General features: G+C 35.7%; 1 protein-coding gene across 2 annotated transcripts in view; it reads left to right on the top strand.

The window, feature by feature from the left end:
• Nucleotides 1–241: 241 nt before the first annotated feature.
• The window catches only part of BBS7 (Bardet-Biedl syndrome 7), a 44,044-nt gene continuing 18,668 nt past the window's right edge, over nt 242–25,617 (top strand). The window contains exons 1-13 of one of the 2 annotated variants that reach the window (XM_032333316.1): nt 242–456; nt 2,737–2,802; nt 7,100–7,162; nt 8,751–8,926; nt 11,516–11,702; nt 13,687–13,759; nt 14,165–14,281; nt 15,887–16,017; nt 17,500–17,584; nt 18,534–18,636; nt 20,250–20,442; nt 22,023–22,097; nt 25,028–25,093. In XM_032333316.1, the coding sequence (XP_032189207.1) occupies nt 421–456; nt 2,737–2,802; nt 7,100–7,162; nt 8,751–8,926; nt 11,516–11,702; nt 13,687–13,759; nt 14,165–14,281; nt 15,887–16,017; nt 17,500–17,584; nt 18,534–18,636; nt 20,250–20,442; nt 22,023–22,097; nt 25,028–25,093 (1,371 nt within the window). In that variant the 5' untranslated portion in view covers nt 242–420. The remainder of the gene's footprint in view (nt 457–2,736; nt 2,803–7,099; nt 7,163–8,750; nt 8,927–11,515; nt 11,703–13,686; nt 13,760–14,164; nt 14,282–15,886; nt 16,018–17,499; nt 17,585–18,533; nt 18,637–20,249; nt 20,443–22,022; nt 22,098–25,027; nt 25,094–25,617) is intronic. The other variant, XM_032333315.1, reaches the window with a different exon arrangement.

Genomic DNA, 25,617 nt, shown 5'->3' with positions numbered 1-25,617 from the left:
TAAAATAGTTCAGAATCTACTCAGGTTTCACATCGCTGGTCGACACGGAGAAGGACTTAGCGCTGGACGAAGGTGGGGGTGGAGCCAATGCGGGGTTTCCAGTCTCCGGGGAAACCACCTTTCTCCCGTCTCCTGGATCTCTTCCTCCTTTCCTCTCTGCCTCTGATTGGAGGCAGGTTAAGTCCGTGGGCGGTCCTTCGGGAAAGGGGCGGGGATTCACTTTAGGGGGGCGCGTCCTCCTCGCGCGAACGCATTGACGTCATACGGACGCCGCTGCCCTGGCGCCTCGCTTTTGCATGCCCTGCTGAGGCTCTTCGCGTTGGTCTTTGAAGGGGACGCGAGCGTACCCCCTCAGAGGCCTGGGATCTGGCAGCCTCTGTCACTCCTGTGCCGGCCCGATAGCGCGTTGGTGTCACCGTCATGGATCTAAATTTAAACCGAGCGGATTATTTACAGGTAAACCTGAGGGGATAAAGCGGGAGCCGCGCGGGGTGAGCCCCGCTCCCCGAGAGGATTTTGTCCTTCCACTGACGTCTGTCGGGGTCGTCGCCCGGAGCGGGGGCGGCGGCGAAGGGGCTGCGGGGCTGGGTGTTGCACTCGCGCAGTGCCGGTCTCGGGCAACCCCTGCTCGTACTTGAGGGTCCGCTGGGACTTGGAAAGAAGCGCACAGGCTCTCGCGTTGCTGACTCCTGCCGAGTCCTAAAGATGCCCAGAAAGACCTGATCCCGGATAACTCCCCGGGGCCCTTCTCCTCCCAGGCTGCAGCTACCTGTTGGCCCGTAACTCCCGAATCTCCATCTCTACCCAGCCGCTTCTCCCGCGCGCCAGACCCTTCTTACGGTGACCTGGACCTCACCAGCCAGAGCATCATAAAAGCGACGACAGCTAATAACTGTCCGTGCTGTTTATTCTAGGCGCTTAACATATTTAATCTCCCTAAAAATTCTCGAAGTAGGTAATGTTACTGATGGGGATCCAGGGACTCAGATCAAGCCATCTGCTTAACAACAACAAGAATGAAGTTCTACAAAGTCTCTGACCCCATAGCTGGTGTTCTCTGTTATACCTTCTTGCCTCATTATTCAAGCTCTAGCTATTCTCTCTTTTCCATCGCCTTTTCCCCTTTTTCAGTAATTTTATTTGGTTAATGGTACAGAAGTTTGCCAGTCCGTTTACCTGGAAGTTATACTAGGTACTTTCCACTTCAATATCTTCCATTTTGAGCTGGTCACCACATTTTGCTACTGGTTTTAGCTCCTGAGCATCTCATGACTCTGTCCCGTTTTTGCCATCTCTATCATCCCCAGTTCATGTTCTCATCTTTTTTAATTTGTGTGGGCGCCTGGGTGGCTCAGTGGGTTAAGCCGCTGCCTTCGGCTCAGGTCATGATCTCAGGGTCCTGGGATCGAGTTCCGCATCAGGCTTTCTGCTCAGCGGGGAGCTTGCTTCTCTCCCTCTCTCTGCCTGCCTCTCTGTCTACTTGTGATCTCTCTCTTTCAAATAAATAAATAAAATCTTAAAAAAAATTTAATTTGCGTGTTTTCCAAAATTCATTGTTTATGCACCACATGTTTTCATTTTCTTAATTGGGCTCCTAGCCTCCAGCTTCACCTCCCTACAAGCCATCATTCACATAACTTGTTAGAGTGGTGTTTCACAAAAGCAAATCTAAACAAATTACTTTACACTTTAATACTACTCCTTGGAATACAGAATAAAATTGTAGTTCCGCATTATCTGTAGATCTTTTCATGATCTGTTGTTTTTTTCCAACTTTTCCCCCATTGGTCCCAACTGCCCCACTTCCTATCCTAACTATGCACCACTAGTGATAGTTCCCTGCTGAACAGGCCATGCTGTTTTTGTCTTCCATGCCTTTTGTAAAAAATCTTCATCATCAGATTGGATGTCATTGCCATCAGCATGTTTTGCATTTTAACAAAAATCCTCTATGTTGCATGTTAAATAATTGTAATCTGTTTCCAAAGATTTTAAATCACTTTACAAAAACTTTCTAACAACTGTATATATGAAGTTTTTTATGAAGTCTTCTAGAAATATTTGTCTGTAAAGTATTTTGCAACTAGAAGCTTGGGTGGCTCAGTCAGTTAGGTATCTCTCTTCAGCTCAGGTCATGATCCCAGGATCCTGGGATCCAGTCCTGCATCTGGCTCCTTGGTCCTTGGGGAGCCTGCTTCTCCCTCTGCCTGATGCTCGCTCTGTTTGTGTGCACAATCAATCTCTCTCTTTCTGACAAATAAAATCTTTTTTTTTTTTAAGATTTTATTTTTTCTTTGACAGGCAGAGAGGCAGGCAGAGAGAGAGAGGAGGAAGCAGGCTTCCTGCTGAGCAGAGAGCCCGGTGTGGGGCTCGATCCCAGGACCCTGGGATCATGACCTGAACTGAAGACAGAGGCTTTAACCCACTGAACCACCCAGGCACCCCAAATAAAATCTTTTTTTTTAAAAAAGTGTTTTGCCACTAATTTATTATTTTTGGCTTGACAACTTTATAGTACACATTTTAGTATCTTTGGGTGTGCTCTGTGTTGACTTTTGTAGCATATTTCGTTAAAAAATGAGTTCATCACTGATCATAATTATTTCATATCACTAATTGCAATAAAAAATAAGTCTCACTATGATCTGAATCGCCTGGTCCTTTCATTCTCAGATGTAATCATTTCAAGTTAGTATAATAGAAAACATTCACTAGATGACTGGTGTGTTTCCTTAGGTGGGAGTGACCTCTCAGAAGACTATGAAGCTACTTCCTGCCTCAAGACATAGAACTACACAAAAGGTACTGTAGAGATCTGGTTTCTCCCTATCTCTTTAGCTGTGACAGAGGAGAGGTTTATTATTTCTTTATTTCTTAATTGGTAAATTACCCTTTAATGTTAAAATGTAAAAATTTCTTTTAACCTGAACAGAGGTTGGAATACCAAGGGACATTTACAGACAGTAATTTTCTTGCATGTTTTAATTTTTTTTTTAAAGATTTTATTTATTTATCAGAGAGAGAGAGGGAGAGCGAGCAAGCACAGGCAGACAGAATGGCAGGCAGAGGCAGAGGGAGAAGCAGGCTCCCCGCCGAGCAAGGAGCCCGATGCGGGACTCGATCCCAGGACGCTGGGATCATGACCTGAGCCGAAGGCAGCTGCTTAACCAATTGAGCCACCCAGGCGTCCCGCATGTTTTAATTTTTATATACAGTCTGTAATAGATAAGTAAACTTGTTGAAAACATATTTCATTTTTCTGTTAACAATTTACTTGTTGTGTACTAGTGTGTACCAGATTGTGTGTATGAAAAACAAACATAAAGCACAATAGGATATAGAGAAGGTTATTTTTAAACTTTATCATCTTTTTAAGAATAAATTAAGTACTGAGGTAACTTAGTGGCTCAGTCAGTTAAGTGGACAACTCAGTTATGGTTCAGGTCATGATCTCAGCCTGGCATGAGGCTCCATGTTTGGTGTGGAATCTTCTTGTCCCTCCCCCTTTGTTTCCCCCTCCACCCTCGGTTTATCTTTCTCATAAATAAAAATAAAATCTTTTTAAAAAAAGAGTAGGTATTTTGATGTTGAACTTTCTATTTATCTAATATTTACTATTTTTATGGAAATATTGATCCTGTGATTTCTATAAGGCAATTATAATATTAGTAGTAGACTTATAGCTGCAAAACAAATACACTCCTGATGTAATAACATTTTTTTAAGATAAATCAACAGATTTCTGATAGTCATTTATTGTATTTGGTCTACTAGATCATAACTTCTCAAATTCTTTTTGCTCCCAGCACCCTTTTACACTTTGAAATTATGTAGCATCCCAAAGAACTTTTGTTTATTTGGGTTATATCTATAAATATTATTATATTAAGATTAAAACCGAGAAATATCTAAAATATTCTTTTTTTAAAATAATAAATCCATTACATTTACAAAAATGAAATTTTAATGCAAAATACCTGTATTTTCAAAAACAAAAAGAATTTGGTGAGAATAGTGGCATTGTATTATTACACTTCTGCAGATTCTTTAGTCTGGCACAGAGAAAGGCACCTGGCTTCTCATGTCTGTTTTTTACAGTCTGTTGTAATATATTGTTTCGGTTGAAGTATTCAAAGAAAATCCAGCTCACACAGATACACAGTTGAAAATAAGAGTTATTTAAATAGCTTTTCCAAATAATTATGGCTCTTTATACATGATGTGACACATATCCTTAACAAATAGTAGTTTCTTAAATATTAGTTGCAATGTGGAATATGAAGCCAGTATTGATTAGTTTTTCATACTTAGGTACATTAAAAACTATTTATACTTTGAATGGATCTTTTACTCATGCATGGGTTTTGTTTTTTTTTTTTTTAAGATTTTATTTATTTATTTGACAGACAGAAATCACAAATAGGCAGAGAGGCAGGCAGAGGGAGAGAGAGAGCGAAGCAGGCTCCCTGCTGAGCAGAGAGCCCGGTGTGGGCTTGATCCCAGGACCCTGGGATCATGACCTGAGCTGAAGGCAGAGGCTTTAACCCACTGAGCCCACCCAGGCGCCCCTTATGCATGGTTTTATAGCATCTTACAATGGTCACTTGAGATTAGTAGTTCATTGAGTTATACAGATTTCCCAAAGGTTGAATGTTCAAATGTTGATTGTACCAAATGTTATCATGGAGTATCAAACAAATCACATTTGTTGATATCAGTATAGATTTCATCAGAAAAGTTGTCAAATATGGAATAGCTGTCCAGTTCCCAATGGCAGATACATGCCTTATTGGTACTTACTTTTACTTGAAAGCTCAAATTTTATCATTGGGAACACTCTCAGTTATTTTCCTTTAAAATGATAAGCTCACATCCTGCAGTTCTATTAAAAAAAAAAAACTCTACAAATACTTAAGTATTAATAACAACTTGTTATTAATCATTGTTAATAGTTGCCAGTTCTTTCATTCTTAAAATTGTGTTTTGTGTTTTGTGGGGCCTACGTGTTACAGTCAGTTAAGCTCTGACTCTTTGTTTCAGCTCAGATCTGATGTCAGGATTATGAGATGGAGCCCATGTCCAACTCAGTGCTCAGGATGGAGTCTGCTTTATTTCTCTCTCCCCCCTGCCCCACCAGTTCTCTCTCTGTGTCTCTAAAATAAAATAAATCTTTAAAAAATAATTGTTTTGTGAAAAAACTGGGTAGTTCAGCTTATTACCGAAACAATTCTATAAGTGCTTTTTGGTTTGCCACAAAAGTATTCTATGCATATTTTATTATTATTATTTTTTAAAGATCCATCTATTTTTTTTTCCTAAAAATTTTATTTATTTGAGAGAAATCACAAGTCGGGTAAGGAACAGAGGGAGAAGCAGATTCGAGCAGGGTGAGGGGCAGAGAGATGGGGAGAAGCAGACTCTCTGCTGAGCAGGGAGCCCAATGCAGGGCTTGATACTGGGATTCCAAGGTAATGACCTGAGCTAAAGGCAGATGCTTAACCAGCTGAGCCACTTAGGCGCCCCAGCCATCCATTCAGAAAGAATCTGAAGCAGACTTCACACTGAGGACCAGCCCAATTCGGGCTAGATCTCAGGACCCTGAGATCATGACCTGAGCCTGAACCAAGAGTTGGATGCTCAATCCACTGCATTACCCAGGCGCCCCAATTTTATGCATATTTCTACTTTCTCATGCTTAAAAGACATGACTCCAGGACCAAATTTAAGAAGATTAATCATTTTTATTGCTTCATCAAGAACATTCTTATATTAAGTTGGATTTTTTTTCCTGTACTTTGAAGTGATGATCACAGTAACCACTGGTGTTGTTTGTTGTCATTGTTTTGATTCTTGCCAGGTGCTAGCAGTTTTATCTACCATTCCTTTTGTACCGTCATTGTAAATATCAGTCTAGTGAAAAAAGAAAATAAAGACTTACAAAAATAGTTATCACTTGGCAGATTCCCTAAAAAGTTCTTGTTGACCCTAGGAGTCTAAGAATCATACTTTGGGAATCCCTGTAGTGGATTATTGTTTTTACAAGTTATTAGAGTAGCATAGTGTTAAAAAACTCAAAACCTTGGGTTTAGATCCCCCTATTACAAAGTTAAGAATCAAGGGTGTTGGGTGCCCAGATGGCTCAGTTGATTAAGTGTCTGCCTTCAGCTCAGGTTGTGATCCTGGGGTCCTAGGATCAAGTCCCACATTGGACTCCTTGCTCTGTGGGGAGCCTGCTTCTCTCTCTGCCTCTCTCTTTCTTTGTCTCTCATGAATGAATAAATAAAATCTTAAAAAAAAAAGAAAGAAAAAGAAAAAGAAACAGGGACCTAAGAATGTGCTCTGCATCATCAAGTTTTTGATATTTCAGACTTATTTATGTCTTAATATATGGTCAATTTTCTAATGTTTCTGTGCGCTTAAAAAGAACATTTATAATTTAATTCTTAGGATGAATGATTACTTATTTATGCATGTGTGCACAACATGTCCTACATATATGTACATGCATGTATACATATGTGCATATGTATTAGAGCAAGGTAATTATTTTCTAACCTATATCCTTACCTTTTATCTGCTTGATTATCAATTCCTGAGAAGGAAATGTTGAAATCTCCCTCTGCATTTATGTCAACATAATCTATTGGTTACATGTTCATAATTTTTGAAGCTGAGTGATGTCTACTTTTGTATATGCTAAAATTTTTCTATTACAAATACCAAAGAAGTCAGTCACAACTTTGATCATCTTTAATTGCAACTTTAATTGATAATCTGTTTTGAAAGTTAATCTTAACATGTTCTTATGCTCCAGTTGAGAAAAAAATGACCTCCCTGCCATTTCTGTCTTATTCTCTTGTTCTGTTTACAATGTAGGAACAAAATAAATGGCCAACTACTTGCATAACGACTCTCTATACCTCCTTTCCTGCTCTTTTCTTGTAATTCCTTGGAGTATTACTTTGTGTGGGGGTACTTGCCTAGATTTTCTGATCTCTACATTTAAAGTCATAATTTATATATTGAGAATCTTGTTTCCCCCATATAAGTTAATAGGGCATAATAATAGTAATTTAAGATTCTTTTCAATCTTTTGTAGGTGGTTATTGGAGATCATGATGGTGTAGTTATGTGCTTTGGCATGAAAAAAGGAGAAGCAGTGGTATGTATAGCTTTTTTTTTTTTTTGAGAAAAACAGATTTTCTAAAAGAGAAACACACTACTCATTGAATATTCTTAGGTTAAAATTGTCCTAAAAGCAGTGAAAAATACATTGTGAGGGAAGCAGTTACATGGAGTATGAGGCTAGAGGCAACACAAGAATCATTTGCTAACTAGCTATAGAACAGATTACTTCACACTTCAGGGTATAAAACAACACACATTTATTATCGCACAGTTTCTGAGGGTCAGGAGTCCAAAATCAATGTCTCACATGGCTGCAGTGCCAGGCTCTATTCCTTTCTGGGGCTGGGATCCTATTCCAAGCTCACATGACAGGATTCAGATTCTTGCTCTTTTTTTTTTATATTTAGTAGGACTGAGGTCCCACTTTATTGTTGTCTGTACACCAGGGCCTGTTCTCATCATCTTGAGGTCCCCATAGTTCCTAGCCCTGTGGTCCTCTCACAGGTCCACTCCTAACATGGTGACCTACTTCTTCAGGCCAGCAGGAAAATCTGTCCAGTCAGCTAAGGTGGTGTCTTATGTAACATGAAAGTGATTAGATAATCACCTTTGCCACTTAATGGAAGCTAGTCAAGGATGTGATTAGTACATCATCATATTCACAGAGCATAGTTTATAAGCAATGGGTCTGAGCTGTGAAGACTTATATTCACTATATGTTATAAAGAATTTATAAAAAGATGAATAGTTAAAAACTGTCAGAAGCCCAGTGTTTCCAGTATTCATATATTCTCCCAGATACTTTAGTCTCTGCATAAAGTTACTGGAGGGAAGGGAAAGAAGCTGGTGCCAAGAATAAAATGGAAAATAACCAAGGAAAAATTAATGATATAAATGTTGTATTCAGGGGTGCCTGGGTGGCTCGGTGGGTTAAAACCTCTGCCTTCGGCTCATGTCTTGGTCCCAGGGTCCTGGAATCAAGCCGTGCATCACATTCTCTGCTCAGCAGGGAGCCTGCTTCCCCCTCTCTCTCTCTGCCTGCCTCTCTGCCTACTTGTGATCTCTGTATGTCAAATAAATAAATAAAATCTTTAAAAAAATGTATTCAATTAGATATTAAGCTAAACATTTGGGTTTTCAGTAAATTCTACAGTTTTTTATTTGTAGTACTAAAATTCATAAAAATTATAAAGGAAACAGGAGACTTTAGTTTTAAAAAGATAATTAAAATGCAAAAACATGTCCATTGGAGCCAGTGAGGGAATCTTATTAAAATGCAGGTTCTCATTCAGTAGAGTTGGGGCTGGACCTGAGATTCTGCATTTTTAATAAGGTTAATCATACTGATGCCCCTGCTTAATGAACTGTACTTTGAGATGCAGAAGTTTAGATTTTAAGGATGTGACTGAAATAGGTGTGGCAATAAATATTCCAAATTTAGAAGATATTTAGCGAAAAACCTTGAAGATTCACTGAAGTAAATACATTCATATCTTAAAATGTTTCTATAGTGGAAATATAATATTTTGTGTGTTTCAAATCACAGCATTTTTTTTTTTCAGTAAAGGAAAATGCTTACAGTAAATTTGTGTACTTAATTTTTTCCCCAATGATTTTTGCAGGCCGTGTTCAAGACTTTACCCGGGCAGAAGATTGCAAGATTGGAGCTAGGAGGGGTTCTTAACACACCCCAGGAGAAGATTTTTATTGCTGCAGGATCTGAGATCAGAGGCTTCACAAAGAGAGGAAAACAGTTCCTCTCTTTTGAAACTAACCTCACTGAAAGCATTAAAGCTATGTACGTTTATCCTTTTTTTTATTTTTACAAATCCATTTATAATATTTTGGATAGGTGACAAACATCAGATTAAGTATCATATCTTACTAGGTTTCCTGGGAAATAAAATTGACTAAAGGTAACTTATTAGTCAGAAACTCATTAACATAGAATCAGTACAAAATCAGTTGGCCTTCAAAATGTTTTCTTAAGACTCATAGTTTTTACACATTCATTTTTTTGACTAAATGGTTCCAGATGATTCATGATCAAGGTATAAAAGAAAAAAGTAAAGAAACCTAGAGATAGTTAGGTTTCTGTTCCTTTCCTGTCTGTGGTCATTTTGGTTGTGACGTAGCATCATTTGCTGAAGACCTGGCTGTCAAAGTTGCTAACTACCAATAGGCTATAATTTTAGGTAAATCAAGTAAGACCCTGAGTAAAAAAAAAAAAAATAACTCCCTAATGGCTTTCTGATTTGTGAGATTTTACAAGTAAAATATAAGTTTTTTGAATCATGAAGAACTAGAGAGGGTTTTAAAGTTTATCTAATCCATTGTCCTCAGACCACTACTTAGAAGAATCCCTTGGAAGCTTAAAAGAGTAGATTTCTTGTCCTACTCATACCTGCAGAATCAGAATTATTAGGAGTGGGTAGAAAGAAAAAAAAGTTCTTTATTTGACAACAACAGCCAAGTTGTAGACCTTGGTCTGAAAACTACTAATTCAGTCCAGAGTTCTATGTGGTACACAGCTGTCCTGCAGAATTCTATATACTGCACATCACATGTCCTGATCTCTAGGCTGGAAAACTTTGCTCTGGTAATATTAGATAAAAATTAAATCATGGTAAGTGGGAGTGAGTTCAGTGGTTTAACAAGAATGTAATAGTTTTGAAATGGACAATGACAAATGTGAAATACTAAAATCAAAGTAATTAATAATTTGCATAACTCCACATTCAGAAAGGTATGTAGAGAGGCTTGAGGAAGATCAGGAGTTTCCCAGCCAATAGTCTCTTTTGCTAGTTTCTTAAACTTTTTTTTTTTTGGAATGGAAGAGGCGGGATGGAGAGGATCCTTATTCAATATTTTAAAAATTTATTGTCTGAATCCCCAGATTTATAAGAGTGCACAGGAAAGAAGGTTATAACTTGAAAATATTCAATAAGAAACTGAGCACTTACAAAGTTGGTTACCATGCAGGCATCCTTCCCTGCTTAATGCTTCCATCTGTCCCCACTCTTGTCAACAGTAGTGATTACAAGTTATACTTTGGAAAATGTTTAATTGCAATATAATTGCAAGTGTAGTGCAGATGGATTTCAAGATGAAACTTAAAATCTTGAAAAAGAATTTCATTAGGCTGATAAAAATGATATTAAGAGGACTACTAAAATCATGTGCAGAGCCACAAAGTGAGGCCACATAAGTGATAATCCAAGAGAAAATCAGTGAAGATCATTATAGCATAGGTAGTAATTTTAGTACCAAAACTTTTTAATTAGACTTTAGAGCAGTGGAGAAATAGTTGAAACTTTCAAATAAAATTACCTTCTTTATGATTCCATGGTTATAGCAATCTAGAAGTGAAAGGTAATGCACTAGTGTATGATTTTTGTAAAATTTTAACTCCCCCAGTGAAAACTGGATTTAATATAAGCATTGGAACATTGTTAGGATTATTGCCTAAATTTTGTTAAATATAATTTGTACTCTTTTTCATTTATTTTTTCAAGATAAAATTCTAATGAAATCATTTTCCCCCCACTGTTTATCATTTAAAGTAGGTTTGCTTCCAATAGCCTTTTCTAGACAATTTAGTATAGTAGTAAGAAAGCTAATTCTAGAGCTAAAAGCTACTTGAGCTGTAATCCACCCTGCTACTAGTTGTGTGCCATTAGGCAATGTACTTAACATTTTATTGTTCTCTGTAAAAAGGGATTATAATGGTCCCTAGTTTACAGATTTATGAGGATTAAGCTAATACATATGAATCTGTTAGGACAGTGGTTGGCACACAGTGCACATTCAGAAAAAGTTAATTGTCTTCAGATATAGACAGTTATCATTGTCTTATTTTCAGTTTTTCTAAGCTTAATTTTGAAATGGCTGAGGCCTTAAGATTGTGATTTTCAGCTTTTTAAAATCAGTGTTCAGGGCACCTGAGTGGCTCAGTGGGTTAAGCCCCTGCCTTCAGCTCCGGTCATGATCTCAGGATCCTGGGATCGAGTCCCACATCGGGCTCTCTGCTCCACAGGGAACCTGCTTCCTCCTCTCTCTGCCTGTGATCTGCCTACTTGTGATCTCTTTCCCTGTGTCAAGTAAATAAATAAAATTAAAAAAAAAATAAAATCAGTGTTCTATCAAAAGGCTACAAATTAAGTGAGGGAAATGGGGAGAAACTATTCTTTAAGTCTGTGATAAAATGATAGAAACAGTATAGATAAACTTTTATTTTCATAACAAAAGAATTCCTATGCTTATTTTTTTTAAATAGAAAATAGAGTTTCCTATGCTTATTTTTTTTTAATTTTTTTTTATAAACATATATTTTTATCCCTATGCTTATTTTTTAAAATATGGATATTTTTAATTTTAATGTTCTCAGGCATATATCTGGCTCAGACCTCTTTCTCAGTGCAAGTTACATCTATAACCATTATTGTGATTGCAAAGACCAACATTATTACCTTTCTGGGGACAAAATTAATGATGTCATCTGCCTTCCAGTGGAAAGATTACCTCGTATTACACCGGTATTGGCCTGCCAGGACAGAGTGCTCAGAGTTTTACAGGTTTCTGTTATTTACATTTTTATGTTTTTTTGTAATTTATATAAACGAGTATTGCTGAAAAATGTGTCCTTGAGATAACTTACTTATTACTACCACTTTAAATGTCCTAGGTAAAATTATATCTGGAAAAAAATGCTTTTTAATTTGTAAGCTGATGTTTTTTAACTTGAGGCAAATGTATTGAGATCTTTGGCAAGTTTTTAGAGAGGCATATATGGGAAAAGGATGCTCTTCTGCCCCCATGCATAATTTCTGAGCTATTTCAGTCTGAATGGGATGGCTTTGCTACAAAGAACCCCTTCTAGCTTTTTTTTTCTTCTTTCTTCCTCCATTACTCTTCTCTCCTCCAAAAATCAAATTAACGGAGGAAACTGGGTTGTGGAGAGGGTGTTAGGTTTTAATAAAGAAGGGATAGTTGTGATCAGGGTTGTGTCATTTGTTTACTCCACATTTATGACAGTATGTGAAACAGAATAAGCACTCAGTAAATATTTGTTAGATAAGTAAATGAATGATAGGAAAATCATTTTATTGTCCTTATATTTATATTAAAAACTATGAGTGGTTAAAACAATTACATAATGTACTGTTATTAGTAATAAGAGTTACAACTATGTCCATCTCAAAAGTGGCTTTCAGTAAGATACACATACATAAACACACCAGAATCCATAAAACAAAGTTTAAATGCAACTAACCTAGAACAGGTGGATTGCTTGGATTAGAAAGTTAGACTGATAGTACACAAAACATTTGGCCGTTTATTCTGCGGCATCACCGGCTTTCTCACTCTTTGGAATTTCATAGCCAGGTGTCCATTTCTTGACATCAGTCTTTTTATAGAAGGAAAAATCCATTAGTTCTATGAGGTTTTATTATTTTTTTCTGTGGGGAAAAAAAAGGTAATGTTCAAGGTTCATTCTAGGGGCATGAATGATTAATTTCTTCCATAGCCTGTGCTTCCAAATATGAGTTGTTTGAATAAGGTTTTAAAAGAATCTGGCTAGTATTCAATTAGAAATTGGTCTGGCTGATTCGAGGATTCTGCTTTGTTTAACAAGAAGAGATCCATGAGCTTATTGTAAAAATACAAAAATGACTAAGGATTTGTGGGAAGTTAAAACTTGAAGCCTTTGCTCTACCCTTCACATATTCCTGTTCCCCTTTGACTCCCCATTTGTAAGCAATCCATTGCCCCAGAGGTAGCCCTTTTTAAAATTTTTTGGTGTATTTTTTTGTGTTTATACACTTGATACTTGTGAATTTCAAATGTAATTTTAAAATAAAAGATAAGGCATATGACATTTATATGTTCTATATATAATTTTTAAAGAAAAAGTTATTCCATATTTACTATAATTTTGTGGGGGGTTTTGTTTAATGATTTAATCATATTTTTTCCATGTGAGTATAAGTACTTCTACCTTATTCTTTAACAGCTTCACAAATACTGTGTACTAAGTGAAAATGTTCCAAATGGCAAAATTTTTAAAAAGGACAAATAAGTGGACATGTTTTGTTTTCTTATCTAAGTAACAGGTCATTTGTCCTCTTACTAGAGTAGGTTTTGGAAATACCCAAAAGAAAAGCTAACATTCTCCTTAAGAAGTAATGTTGGGTTTGTTTAAATGTTTGAATGTGCTCTAAGTTAAACTGGGAAAAAGAAACATCTTGTTCCTGGAAACCTTAGATAGGAAAATTTACTAGCATCAGTCAAGTTTTTGGGCGAAGTATTTAAAATGAAAAGTATTTGAAGTGTAGACTATCTTGTATATTTTTTCTTGATCTTTACGTTTTTAATGTATTTTAAAATGAGTTAACATAGACAAAATTGCTAACAAAGGCAAGTTAATAATCACAGCATAACTTTCTCTGGCAGTTTTATTCTAGAGTTCTTTATGGGACTACTGATGTTATCTGTGAGCACCTGTATTATTTTAAATTTGCATTCTGTTTCAGTTCTGAAATACTTGTTCTCCTTCAGGGATCGGATGTGATGTATGAAACTGAAGTGCCTGGCCCACCTACCGTTTTAGCACTACACAATGGAAATGGCGGTAATCACAGTCAAATAAGGGAGTGCATTATGTTAATTAAGTCTAGATACTTCAGGTTGAATCATTTAACTATATATTAAGTGAAAATGGGAAATTGTAAAAAGAACATGAACTGGAATTGAGACAGTTATCTTCAGATGACTTGCCAGTAACTAACAGTAATGAACTAGTAAACTTTAATTTTTAGTTTCCTCATCTTAAAATTAGATGATGAGGAAGGGTTTTATCTCTTTGATGTGTAAAATTCTATGACTATATAACCAACCTCCCAAAGTAAGTGTTCTTTTTATATTTTTTAAATGAGATTTTCATGTGAAAGTCAGTGTATCTGAAAAATATTGCAGTTTTAAAGAGATATTATGAGTCATGGGGTAAATATAATATGTTGACTTTAATTATAACTAGGTGACTCTGGAGAAGACCTTTTGTTTGGAACATCAGATGGAAAACTTGGGCTTATTCAGATCACTACCTCCAAACCAGTACACAAGTGGGAAATTCGAAATGAGAAAAAGCGGGGAGGTATGTGTTTGATATAGTTTAGTTCTGAAATTTCAGTGATTATTAAATATCCTAAATTATATAGTTCATTCTATTTTATTTATTCATAGTACATAGTAGACTTAACATATCACAGAGCCACCTTACTATTTGTTTATTTAGCAGGTCTGTCATACTTGGGCATAATTATAAATTAAGAAATGCTAATAGTAATTTAGGATAGACAGGGTTTTATGGCCTAGTGTCCATCCATAACATCATTCTCTGCTCAAATCCATTATTCACTGTTTGGTGTAGAAAATTAATTTGAATTTGAGAGTATTTGATAGGAGGCAAGGAAAAAGTCCAATGGGTCAGGGAATATTTCTGTTTTCTAAAGAATTTTTACCTTTCTGAGGGAATTTATATCTGACTTAGAAGGTAGTGAGATGGCTATTTATAGGTGTAGTAATTCTATTCATATATTCATTTATTCCTTCAACAACTACTTATTAGGAGAGACAGAGAATAAACAAGCAAATAAGTGAGATAGCTTAATTTAGTAACCTGAAAGAAATGTCACAGGGTGATGTATTGGTGATGGGAGAAAGGATAAAGACTATATTTAGACTGGGTGGTAATGGAAGATAGCTTATAGAAGACAAAATTTGAGCTGAGATCTGATTGATAAGAAAAGGAGTTAGTAGTGTAAAAACTTGGGGGAAAATTGTGCTCTAGAAGAAGGAAAAAGCCAGGACTTGAGGCAGAGGTATACTTGATTCATTTGAGGACCAGAGGGAAGACCATGCATTAGCATGGCAAGAAAAGTAGTCAGGGAATTAGCATAGATCCAAATCATGTAGGTCCTTGTGGGCCTTGGAAAAGGATCTGGATTTTAATCTAAGTGCAGTGAGACACCTTTGGAGAATTTTAAGTAGGAGTATGACATGATCTACCAAAACAAAACACACCCTCCCCCCCCCAAGGAGAATGAATTTGGTGGGGAAGCAGGTCAAAATTGGAAGCATGGAGATCCATTAGGAAGTCATTGTTTTGGTTGTTCTAATTTATTTTACTCTAGGCTAGAGATATAAGTGGCCTGGGCTAAGCTAATGGTTGTTGGAAAGGAGACAATTTCAGTATGTGTTTTGAAGATTGGGCTGGTAAGATTTGCTAAGAGATTTGATCTGGGCAGTGAGAAAAAGAGAGGAAGAGACATAGCCTAGAATTTTGGCCTGAGGAACTGGGTGATACCTTATTGAGATGAGAGATTGGGGAAGGAGCATTGAGGGGGTCTGATAAATGGGCATAAAGAGTTTTTGCTGGGGCATGAAAAGTTAGAGATGCAAATGTATGTCTCAAAGAAAATGCTGAATAGAGATTTGGATATATGAGTCTGGAGCTCTGGCGAGAAGCCAGAGCTGGGGATATAAACTTATGAGCCATTTCTGTTTAGATTATATTTAAAGTCTTGGAAATGGATGAATACAGATGGAAAAAAGGACACCTGATTATGCTGCAAGGTTTTTGTTGTTTTTTTCCCTATTCTGATTTGGTGTATACATTTTTTTCCTTCTTTACTTTTATATACTTGACTATAATGTTAGTTTTATTAATAACTTGTCACCTCTGTCCTCTTTTTTGAAGGGATTTTGTGTGTTGACAGCTTTGACATTGTGGGTGATGGGGTTAAAGACTTACTTGTTGGGAGAGATGATGGAATGGTGGAAGTGTACAGTTTTGACAATGCAAATGAGCCTGTTCTACGATTTGATCAGGTCAGTTCATTTAAAAAAAGACTATATATGCTTACTCATCAAAAATTATAGAGATGACAATGATGATTTGGGTTTTTTTTAAATCAAATATATTAAAATCTTGTGTTTGGCTTAGAATATTGCACCTTTGATGTTATCAAACTTTCTAGACCACTCTTGTGTTTGAATAATAGACTATTGAATAATGAATAATGAGTTACTTCCAGCTGAATAATGAATTATTGCTTCTTTGGTTTCTAAGCATTGTATATTTGAAGTATTAAATATTTTGCCTTAGTTTCTATAATGCATAGTAGATTACAGGAGTAACATTTATATGTTTGGGTAACATAAACAGGACTGTGTTGTCTCAAAATAATATTTTGGGATAAACTCCTGTTGTTAAGACAATATCAAAATACCTTTAAGCAGAGAGAAAAGTTGCAATTTCACTTCTAGCCTCCCAAAAATTTACTATATGAGAAGAATTACTAGTTAAGAGTAATTCTAGTTCACAAATTTTAAATGTAGTTTAGCTTGTTTAGCCCAAGGTACAGAGTTACATGGAGAGTCATTCTGTTGTAAATGGAATCTTTCATTTTTGTGAAGTGGTATTCTCTAGTCCATGGTTTCCCATCCTGCCTCTGGCAGGATTCATTGAGGCTGTTTTGAAAACAACAAAAAAACCCACAATTCAGTATCAATTAACTTTTCTTTGTCTAATTTCTCTACTGGTTCTACCTCTCAGATTTAACTGCAGATCAGCAAATACAGATGTTTTGACGTATAGAGGAAGTATATTACATAGATAATATGGGGATAAAAATTCTCTAAAGGTATCATATAGGCTATCATCTTTATTCATTAAAAAAACGATTTGGGAGATGGTGTATGGAATTCAGATAATAGACTAAACACATTGGGAGTTTTGCTTATGTAGTTTAAAAACAAAACAAAACAACAACAAAAAAAAACTTCTTTCTTGGGGTGCCTGAGTGGCACAGTTGGTTGAGTGTCCGACTCTTGGTTTCCTCTCTGGTCATGATCTCAGGGTTATGGAATTAAGCCCCACCCCAGGCTCTGGGCTCAGGGAGAGTCTACTTAAGTTTCTCTCTCCTCTCATTCTGCCCTTCTTACCCCATGCTCATATGCTTGTGCACATGCTGTCCCTCTTTCTTTCTCTAAAATAAATAAATCTTTAAAGACAAAAATCAAAAAACTTCTTTATATAAATAAATGATTTTGCTCATTGGGTGACTGATGAGGCTAAGTACAGCACACAAATATATGAGTCATTTTCAATCTTCTTTCCCCAAATTTAAAAGCACTGGAATTTTCTGCCATTTGTGCAGAATTTTGCCTTCCAGTTTCATTGTTTCCACATGCTAAGTGTTCAATAAACATACGTTGAATGTCTGGAAATGGGAAAGTAAGTTTTATGGATTATTTTAATATGTGAACTTTTAGTTACTAATTAAGTGCTTGATCTTAAATTTATTTTAGATGTTGTCTGAAAGTGTTACATCTATCCAGGGTGGTTGTATAGGGAAAGATGGCTATGATGAAATCGTGGTATCTACATATTCAGGTATGGTAAATAGTAATAAGTAAACAAAGAATCAAATGAGAAAAAACTTAAATTGCATAAATTAGTTTTGATGACTACTTTTTTAAAAAAGTGCTATTAGTGAATCTTACCTATATCATTAAACCTTTATTGATTAAAAAATGAGGGAAGGAGTGGGTGTATTGATTTATAAAACAGTTAATATTTGAATAATACTTGTTAGGATACTTAGCATGCTCTAGTAGTGAGTTGGGGGAAATTAGAGGGGGAGACCAACCATGAGAGACTGTGGACTCTGAGAAACAAACTGAGGGTTTGGGGAGGGGTAGGAGGTAGGTGAACCTTGTGGTGGGTATTATGGAGGGCACATATTGCATGGAGCACTGAGTGTGGTGCATAAATAATGAATTCTGGAACACTAAAAAGAAATAAAAATAATAATAAAAAAGAAAATTAAATGATATTCTTTGATTTAAAAAGAAATATTGACTGAAATTTAGTTTGTTTTGTTATTGCTTACGTTTCTTATAAAAATTTCCTTGCTTTTGAGTTGGTCATATTTGCATTCTCAAAATAGCCAATGTCAGAGCTTTTTTTACTTTCCATGAAAATGATTTTTGAAAGACTGTTTTAATTCATCAAGTATTTACTAGAATGTGTTGACTTATTCCATACTTGAAAACTAAAACTATAAGAAGTGAAAGATTTCCTTAGTGATAGTATTATAGTGTTTCAGGCAAAATAACAGTATCACAAAATGCTGACATAATTTCAGTATGGTTTGAATATTTTCCAGCTTGATTTCTTTCTTTTTTTTTTTGTTTTGTTTTGTTTTGTTTTTTGAAGGAAGATAAGTCCTAGGACTAAATGATGTTGCTGTTAGTGAGCAAAGGGGCATGCATGTATACTTGGGCTTTCTTTTAATACTAGCAGCACTTAATGGTCCATGATTCTAATTTCATCTCTACAGGCTGGGTTACAGGTCTGACCACAGAGCCTATACATAAAGAAAGTGGACCAGGAGAAGAACTAAAAATTAATCAGGAGATGCAGAATAAAATTTCTTCTTTAAGGTAATTTTGGATTTTTTTTGTTTGCTTTTTTTTTTTTCATTTCATGAAGTGTGTAGTTTTTTCTTATTACTGATAGAAGCAGAATATTTTATTGGAAGAAAATATATCCTTTAATTCATTTGTCACCTTCTTAAAGGAAAGCTTATCAGTTTGAGAAAATTAGCAGTAAGTGCTAATTAGTATTTCAAAGTTAGAAATATACTTTTATATACTTTATCCTATATTAACTTTTTCTTAGATCAAAAAGTGTATTTTTCACTTATTTAGTTATAGATAGTTGTAGTATTTGGTTTTCTTCATAGGCATTAGAAGGAAACCATCACAGACTGCTGTATTCCTCATTAATGGTAATATTTACTGCTCGTATAGACACTTCTGAATCTGTAACTTTGGCTTATCAGTTTTTTTACTGGAAATGAGTAATATTGATTCCTTTAGATGCAAGGATTGCTTCTATGGTCTATTTAGTTTGCCAAGTCCTGTGAAAAGGGACACCGGACTCAAGTAAAATTCCTTTCTATAACAAAGAAGTGGGAGTTGCTAAAACTTTTAATGACTGTTCTCCCTACTTCAATCCCTTGCCAACCTCTTGGGTCAGTAATGGCCAATCTTTGTTTGGTGGCATTTGAGGGCTACACGGGTTTTTAAGGCAGCAAAATGCCAAAAGTACTAATTCACTAAAGCCACACAAGTTTATACCATAAGCCAGTTTATAGCAAAGCCACCTAGAGAGCAAGCTCTAACTTTCAACCAAGATAGAAACCTAATAGAGTTAATGTCTACTATCTCACATCCTCCATATAATTCCGTACAATTATAAACCAGTCTGTATCTCCTGATGCCAGTGAATATGAGTTGAGAAACTTATGTCTGTTTTGTTCATTCAGCGGCTGCAACACAGGTACATATGAAGCATTCAATAAATACTTCTTAGACAAATGAGTCTTTTCCTTTGTTTATTGCACAAATTTCCTCCAAGCTTTTCCCAGACTTTTCCCCCTAAGTTGGGGCTGGTTAAACCTCATGTTGTTCCTTAGTTACTATTTGCTTCATTTGCGTATGGCTTTTCCCTTTAACTGAAGTTAACTCTAAGCAGTGAAGCTATACCTGAACAGTTCAGTCTAAGCAAAATCCTCTTCAACAGTTGATAGAACTTCAGCTGTACCCCTGGCTCATGATCATCCTGTGGTCCCCAAAATGTGAATACTCTGCAGCCTCCTTTTGTCTGTCTCGCCTAATTCTGATTGAAAAGTACATATTTACTGGTTTTACACATTTTGTTTCTTCAAATTAAATGTTTTTCAGCCCCAGTACAGTTTCTCTTCTGATTAGTATTATATGTAACTGTGACTAGATTTGTGTGTTAGAATTGGTTATTTGCAACCTGCTTTGATACTTAAAACTATGAGTTTTGATTTTTAGATTAGAGATAAATAATGTGGAATTCTTTTTGGTCAGTCATAGAAACAAAATTTTGTTCCTATTAGTGTCATAATTCTAGTTCATCAATAAAAATCCATTTTGCAGAAGTTAGTCTCAAATTCTTGTAATCATTCTAAGGACTGCAAATGTGTATACTTCTAGGTGACAGAGTTGTATATATTTTCCTCTAGGAGTGAGCTGGAACATCTGCAGTATAAGGTACTACAGGAAAGAGAGAAGTATCAACAGTCTTCTCAATCAAGCACAGCAAAATCAGCAGTACCTTCATTTAGTGTAAATGATAAGTTTACATTAAATAAAGATGATGCCAGCTACAGTCTCATCCTAGAGGTACAGACAGCGATAGATAATGTCTTAATACAGGTAAGCAAAATGTCTAATTTACTTGTTTTGTGATTGGATCTATTTTGCAGACCAGTCATATGCACTAATTATTACTGGACACTTAATTTTAGACAGTAATTTTAAGTATTTATGTTTAAAAATTTTTTTTTTTTAAGATTTGAGAGAGAGCAAGCATGAATGGGAGGAGGGGCAGGCAGAGGGGGAGGAAGAAGCAGATTCCCTACTGAGCAGGGATCCCGACCCTGGGCTCCATTCCAGGAGTGAGGGGATCATGCCCTGAGCGCAAGGCAGACGCTTAACCAACTGAGCCACCTAGGTGCCCCTTTAAGTGTTTATCTTTTAAATATTGCATTTAGTTTAGATAATTTTAAAGGCTTATCTTAATCTTCAATTAGCTAACCAATTGCTCTAGATTACCTAAATTACATCTTTATTTTTTATTTATCCTGTAAGTATTAAAACAAAAGACTGATGGACTTAAGTTTCAGGAAACATGAGAAAGGAATGTTGAAGGTTTTGTTCTTCTCTTAAAGGTTGACCTTTAAGAGAATTTTAAGAGATTTGACAGAAAACTGCAGTATTTAATGCCATTATTAGAATCTTTTTTTAAGCTCCAGATTCTAAAATGGTAGTTTACAGTACAGCTTGCTCATTAGCTACCAGTTTCTAGGTAGGTCAGTAGACAAAGTTGATAATGACAAAGGGTGAAATTTAGGGATAATAATACACAACTCCATTCAACCATATATTTAATTAGTTTTTTTTTTAAATTATATGATATTCAGGGAGTGGAAAAAGATGATAATAGGATGAATGGAAAACAAGTGAAAGTTGGAAAACCTGTCAGATAATGAGAAAAGAATAAAGATGAGGAAGAAGATAAGGTTTAAAAAGATGTGGAGGAGAGATCAGATTATTAATTAAAAAGTAAAGGCTGATATCTGTCTTAAGTAAAGCTAGCTTAAGAGCTGCATTAAACAACTCTAGAAGAGCATCATTTACATAGAACTGAGTGCAATAGCTCTGTCCTAGAAACTGCCTCTCCAGAGGAGATCAAAAACAGGTGAAAATAAAATTGATAAAAATGATCTGATATAATCAGAATGGCCATATTAGGAAGATTATCCTTTAAGGGGGGTGGTGAGAAATGAATAGTCTGTGATCTCTGATAAAATTAGAAGAAAAAATAAGTCATTGTGAGATAATGTTTATTCTTTATAATAATTATTTTCTAGAAGTTCATATTATCAAATATAAATTAGGAAATTCATTTGCTCAAATTTAAAGATGACCATGAACTAGAACTAAAGAGAACCCTTAGAGAAAATGTTTTGTTGGGCACCTGGATGGTTCGGTAGTTAGGCATCTGCCTTCAGCTCAGGTCATGATCCCAGGGTCCTCGGATTGAGTTCCACATCTGCCTCCTTGCTCAGCAGGGAACGTGCCTCTCCCTCTGCCCCTCACCCAGCTCTCGTGTGCGTGCATGCTCTCTCTCTCTCTCTCTCTCTCAAATAAATAAAATCTTTAAGAGAAAATGTTTTGTGAAAATTTTTAGTTTTCCATCTGAACCATTTTTTTTTTTTAAATATTGACTGTAGAGTGATGTTCCAATAGACTTACTTGATGTGGATAAAAATTCTGCTGTTGTCAGCTTTAGCAGCTGTGATTCTGAGGTGAGTGAAAAGTATAAAGAATTTTTCAGATACTTTCATTTCTATTATGCCATTTTGAATAAAGTCTGTAAATGCTGATAGGGTTTGATGTTTCTTCTTCAATCTTTTTCATAACCTTTCCCTCAAAATCTGCTTCTGCTCTTTTTCCCTGTTTTTGGATAATCCAGAAAACTGGTGTGTTGTCCTAGATTCCTTCCTTTCTCTCATCTGTTAAATCCAGTCAGTCACTAGGTTCTGCCAGTTCTATCTCCTTGGCTCTTATATCTCTACTCTGCTTCATTTCTACTTCTTTTTCAATTTTTTAATTTTATTTTTACTTTCATATGAGATTTTAGGGGTGCCTGGGTGGCTCAGGGGGTTAAAGCCTCTGCCTTCAGCTCAGGTCATGATTCCAGGGTCCTGGGATTGAACCCCATATCGGGCTCTCTGCTCAGAAGGGAGCCTGCTTCCTCCTCTCTCTCTCTGCCTGCCTCTCAGCCTTCTTGTGATCTCTTTCCATCAAATGAATAAATAAAAAAATTTAAAAAAAAAAAAAAAAAGATTTCATGAGAGAGACAGAGCATAAGCCTAGGGGAGGGATAGAGGGAAAGCAGACTCCTTGCTGAGCAGAGAGCCCAACAATGCAGGGCTCCATCCCAAGACCCCGAGATCATGACCTGAGCCAAAGGCAGACTCTTAACGGAATGAGTTCCCAGACGCCCCTTCATTTCCACTTCTGTTAACTTTCTAGGCCCTTATCATGTTTGCTTGAACTACTCATCTACCAGTTTTTCTGCCTCCAGTATTGCCTCTCACCTCTAGGCTCTGCTGTACACTGCCACCAGAGAGGTCTTCATAAAGTATAATAATCTGTGTCATTTCTTCTCTCAAAACCTTTTTAAAAATCCCTTATTTCCTGCGACATGTAAGTCTAGATTTCTCACTGTGGCATAACAACTTTCTATGATTCAGCTCTTGATTATGTCTCTTGCTTATCTCTTACCAGCTGCTACCTTCCCTCCCATGCATATTATTTCTGCCAAACTGAAGTTCTTAAAATTTCTTGAAAATGCTGTATAGTTTCACACATCCTACATTTGAACATGGTCTGTTCCTTCTCCCCATTCTTTTTCACCTTTTCTGGGCTTGTTGAATCTTGCTTAACCTTTATGGAGTAGACATTTGTTGAGTACTTACCATGTGCAAAGTACCTTGGATGAGATTGTGTCGGAGTTTTTGGATATGCTTACTCTGTCACTTCTTTTTGCTTAGTACTAGCTGACTAGCATTCTCAGATCTAAGTGTGGCTCCTAAAGAGAAGTCAGGGTAAAGAAAAAGTCTGGAGTAGTTGTATTGAAGAAGGCAAACCTGAGCAAGAAATGGTGACTGGAGTTGACATGTAGTTATACACACAAAAAAGGGAGGAATAAAAAGAGTAGATGCAGAACAAATCTGATAGCTATATTAGGGAATAGTTTTTAATATAATTTTACAGAAAAATTTTTTGATAAGAGATTTTATAAGTTGTATTTTATAATATGTATCATATTTGTCATCCCTGTTTAAGAATAAAACATAAGAGATTGGGCCTACATTTTTATTTTCATTTAAAAAATTAAGTTGGTCTTAGGGCACCTGGGTGGCTCAATCGGTTGGGCGTCTGCCTTCAGCTCAGGTTATGATCTCAGGTCCTGGGATTAAGCCCCACATCGGGCTCCCTGCTGAGCAATGAGCCTTCTTCTCCCTCTCGCTCCTCCTCTGTGCTCTCTCTCTCTTTCTCTCTCCCTCTCAAATAAAGAAAATCTTCTAAAAAAAGATCTTGATCTTAAAATTTTAATTTCCTAGTTGCTGTAAAAGATTAACCTATTTTATTACCACACTGCAGGATTCTTCAAAATGAGTATTTTATACTAATTTAAAACCTATTTTCTCTAATGATGGCTTTAAAAAAAACCTTGTTATGGAGGTTCAAGTATATACAGAAGTAGAGACAGTAGTGTAATAACCTCCATGTACTCATCATTAACGTCAACAAATGACCAATCTTGTTTTATGCTGTTCTCCCTCTCCCATCCCAAACCTAATCCCAGAACTTTCATATATTTTAATCTTTATCATCTTAGCCATAAATACTTAAGTATGTAACATTTTTTTTACTCATATGAAAGCATATTTATTTTTAGGTGGACTGATATTCTGTGTTTACTAAATTTAAGTGATTTGAAATTAAAATGCTCAAATTTTCTTTTTAATATTATCTTTTTTATTCAGTTATTTATTAAAAATAGGGAAATAGCAGTACATGAAAATTGAGTACTAAATATTTCATGTTGCTCTGTTTTTGAAATTCCTGCACACAGATCTATTTCTCTATTTTTAGTAGTTTAATATTTGGGTTCAGGAAGTAATATTTGAAATAACCTCTCCAATTTTATTTCAACAAGCATGTATTAAATGTTTACACTATCGTCCCTGGAACTGTGCTATTTGCTGGAAATTCAGAGAGGAGATATTTCTTAGTCCTCTATAAGTATTTGTTAAAGTCAAAGACAGCCTGAAACACTGATGTTTTTGTCTTTTGATAAAAACATTAGAAGTGTGTGCTGTCAGTTAAATTTTTAGGACAGTTAATATTTAAAGGTTATTGAAGAAGATCAGGATGGAAAGAGCGTGAGCTTTAGAGTCTTAAAAGATACGAATTTGTATTCTAATTTCATTACTTACTAGCTTTGGGGAGATTTTATTAACCTGTAATGCTGCTATTTCTGTATCTGTTAAAACTTACTTAGTAAAACTTCACATAGGGTTGTTTGCAAGAATAAAAATAGCCCTTATCTGAGTGTCACCCAAATGATATTGTGCTTAGTAAATGGTAACCATTATTATTATTGATGTTTTTATTATTAAAAACGTGAATTCATCCTTCTTCCTCAACTTTGAATTTTTCCCAGTCAAATGACAACTTTCTTCTCGCTACTTATCGGTGCCAGGCAAATACCACAAGGCTGGAACTCAAGGTAAAAACGTTTGAAATTACCTTTAATTGAAAGCTTGAACTTTTCTTCCCTATGCTATACCTTGCTATGATATCGTCTCTTTATATTATTTTCTCCCTGAAATGAGTCATTTTGGAGTAAAGACTTTTGGATGACCATTAATGTTTTAACTCAGCCCCAACCATTATCTCTGCTATTGACTTCTCTAAAATTACCCATCCTGAATTTCCTCTGAGTGGAATTTTTTTTTTCTAATTCTCTATTATGGAAAAGTTTCAAACATACATAAAGGTAATAACTTAATCTTCAACAGTCATCAACTCATGGCATTCTTGTTTATACTGTCACTGTCCATTCTAAATTATTTTGAAGCAAATACAAGATATTTCATAATTTCATTTGTAAATATTTCAGTACATATGTCCAAAAGATGAGAACTATTTGTTAAAACATAACCACAATACTGTTATCACACCTAATGAAAATTAATTATTGTTGATTAACAATAATTAGAAATTATTGTTAATTGACAGTTATTGAAAATT

This window comes from Mustela erminea, chromosome 2, assembly GCF_009829155.1.
Source record: "Mustela erminea isolate mMusErm1 chromosome 2, mMusErm1.Pri, whole genome shotgun sequence".
Classification (NCBI taxonomy): Eukaryota; Metazoa; Chordata; class Mammalia; order Carnivora; family Mustelidae; genus Mustela; species Mustela erminea.
The sequence above is the reverse complement of the archived record's forward strand: the minus strand, read 5'-3'. Positions and strand labels throughout refer to the sequence as shown.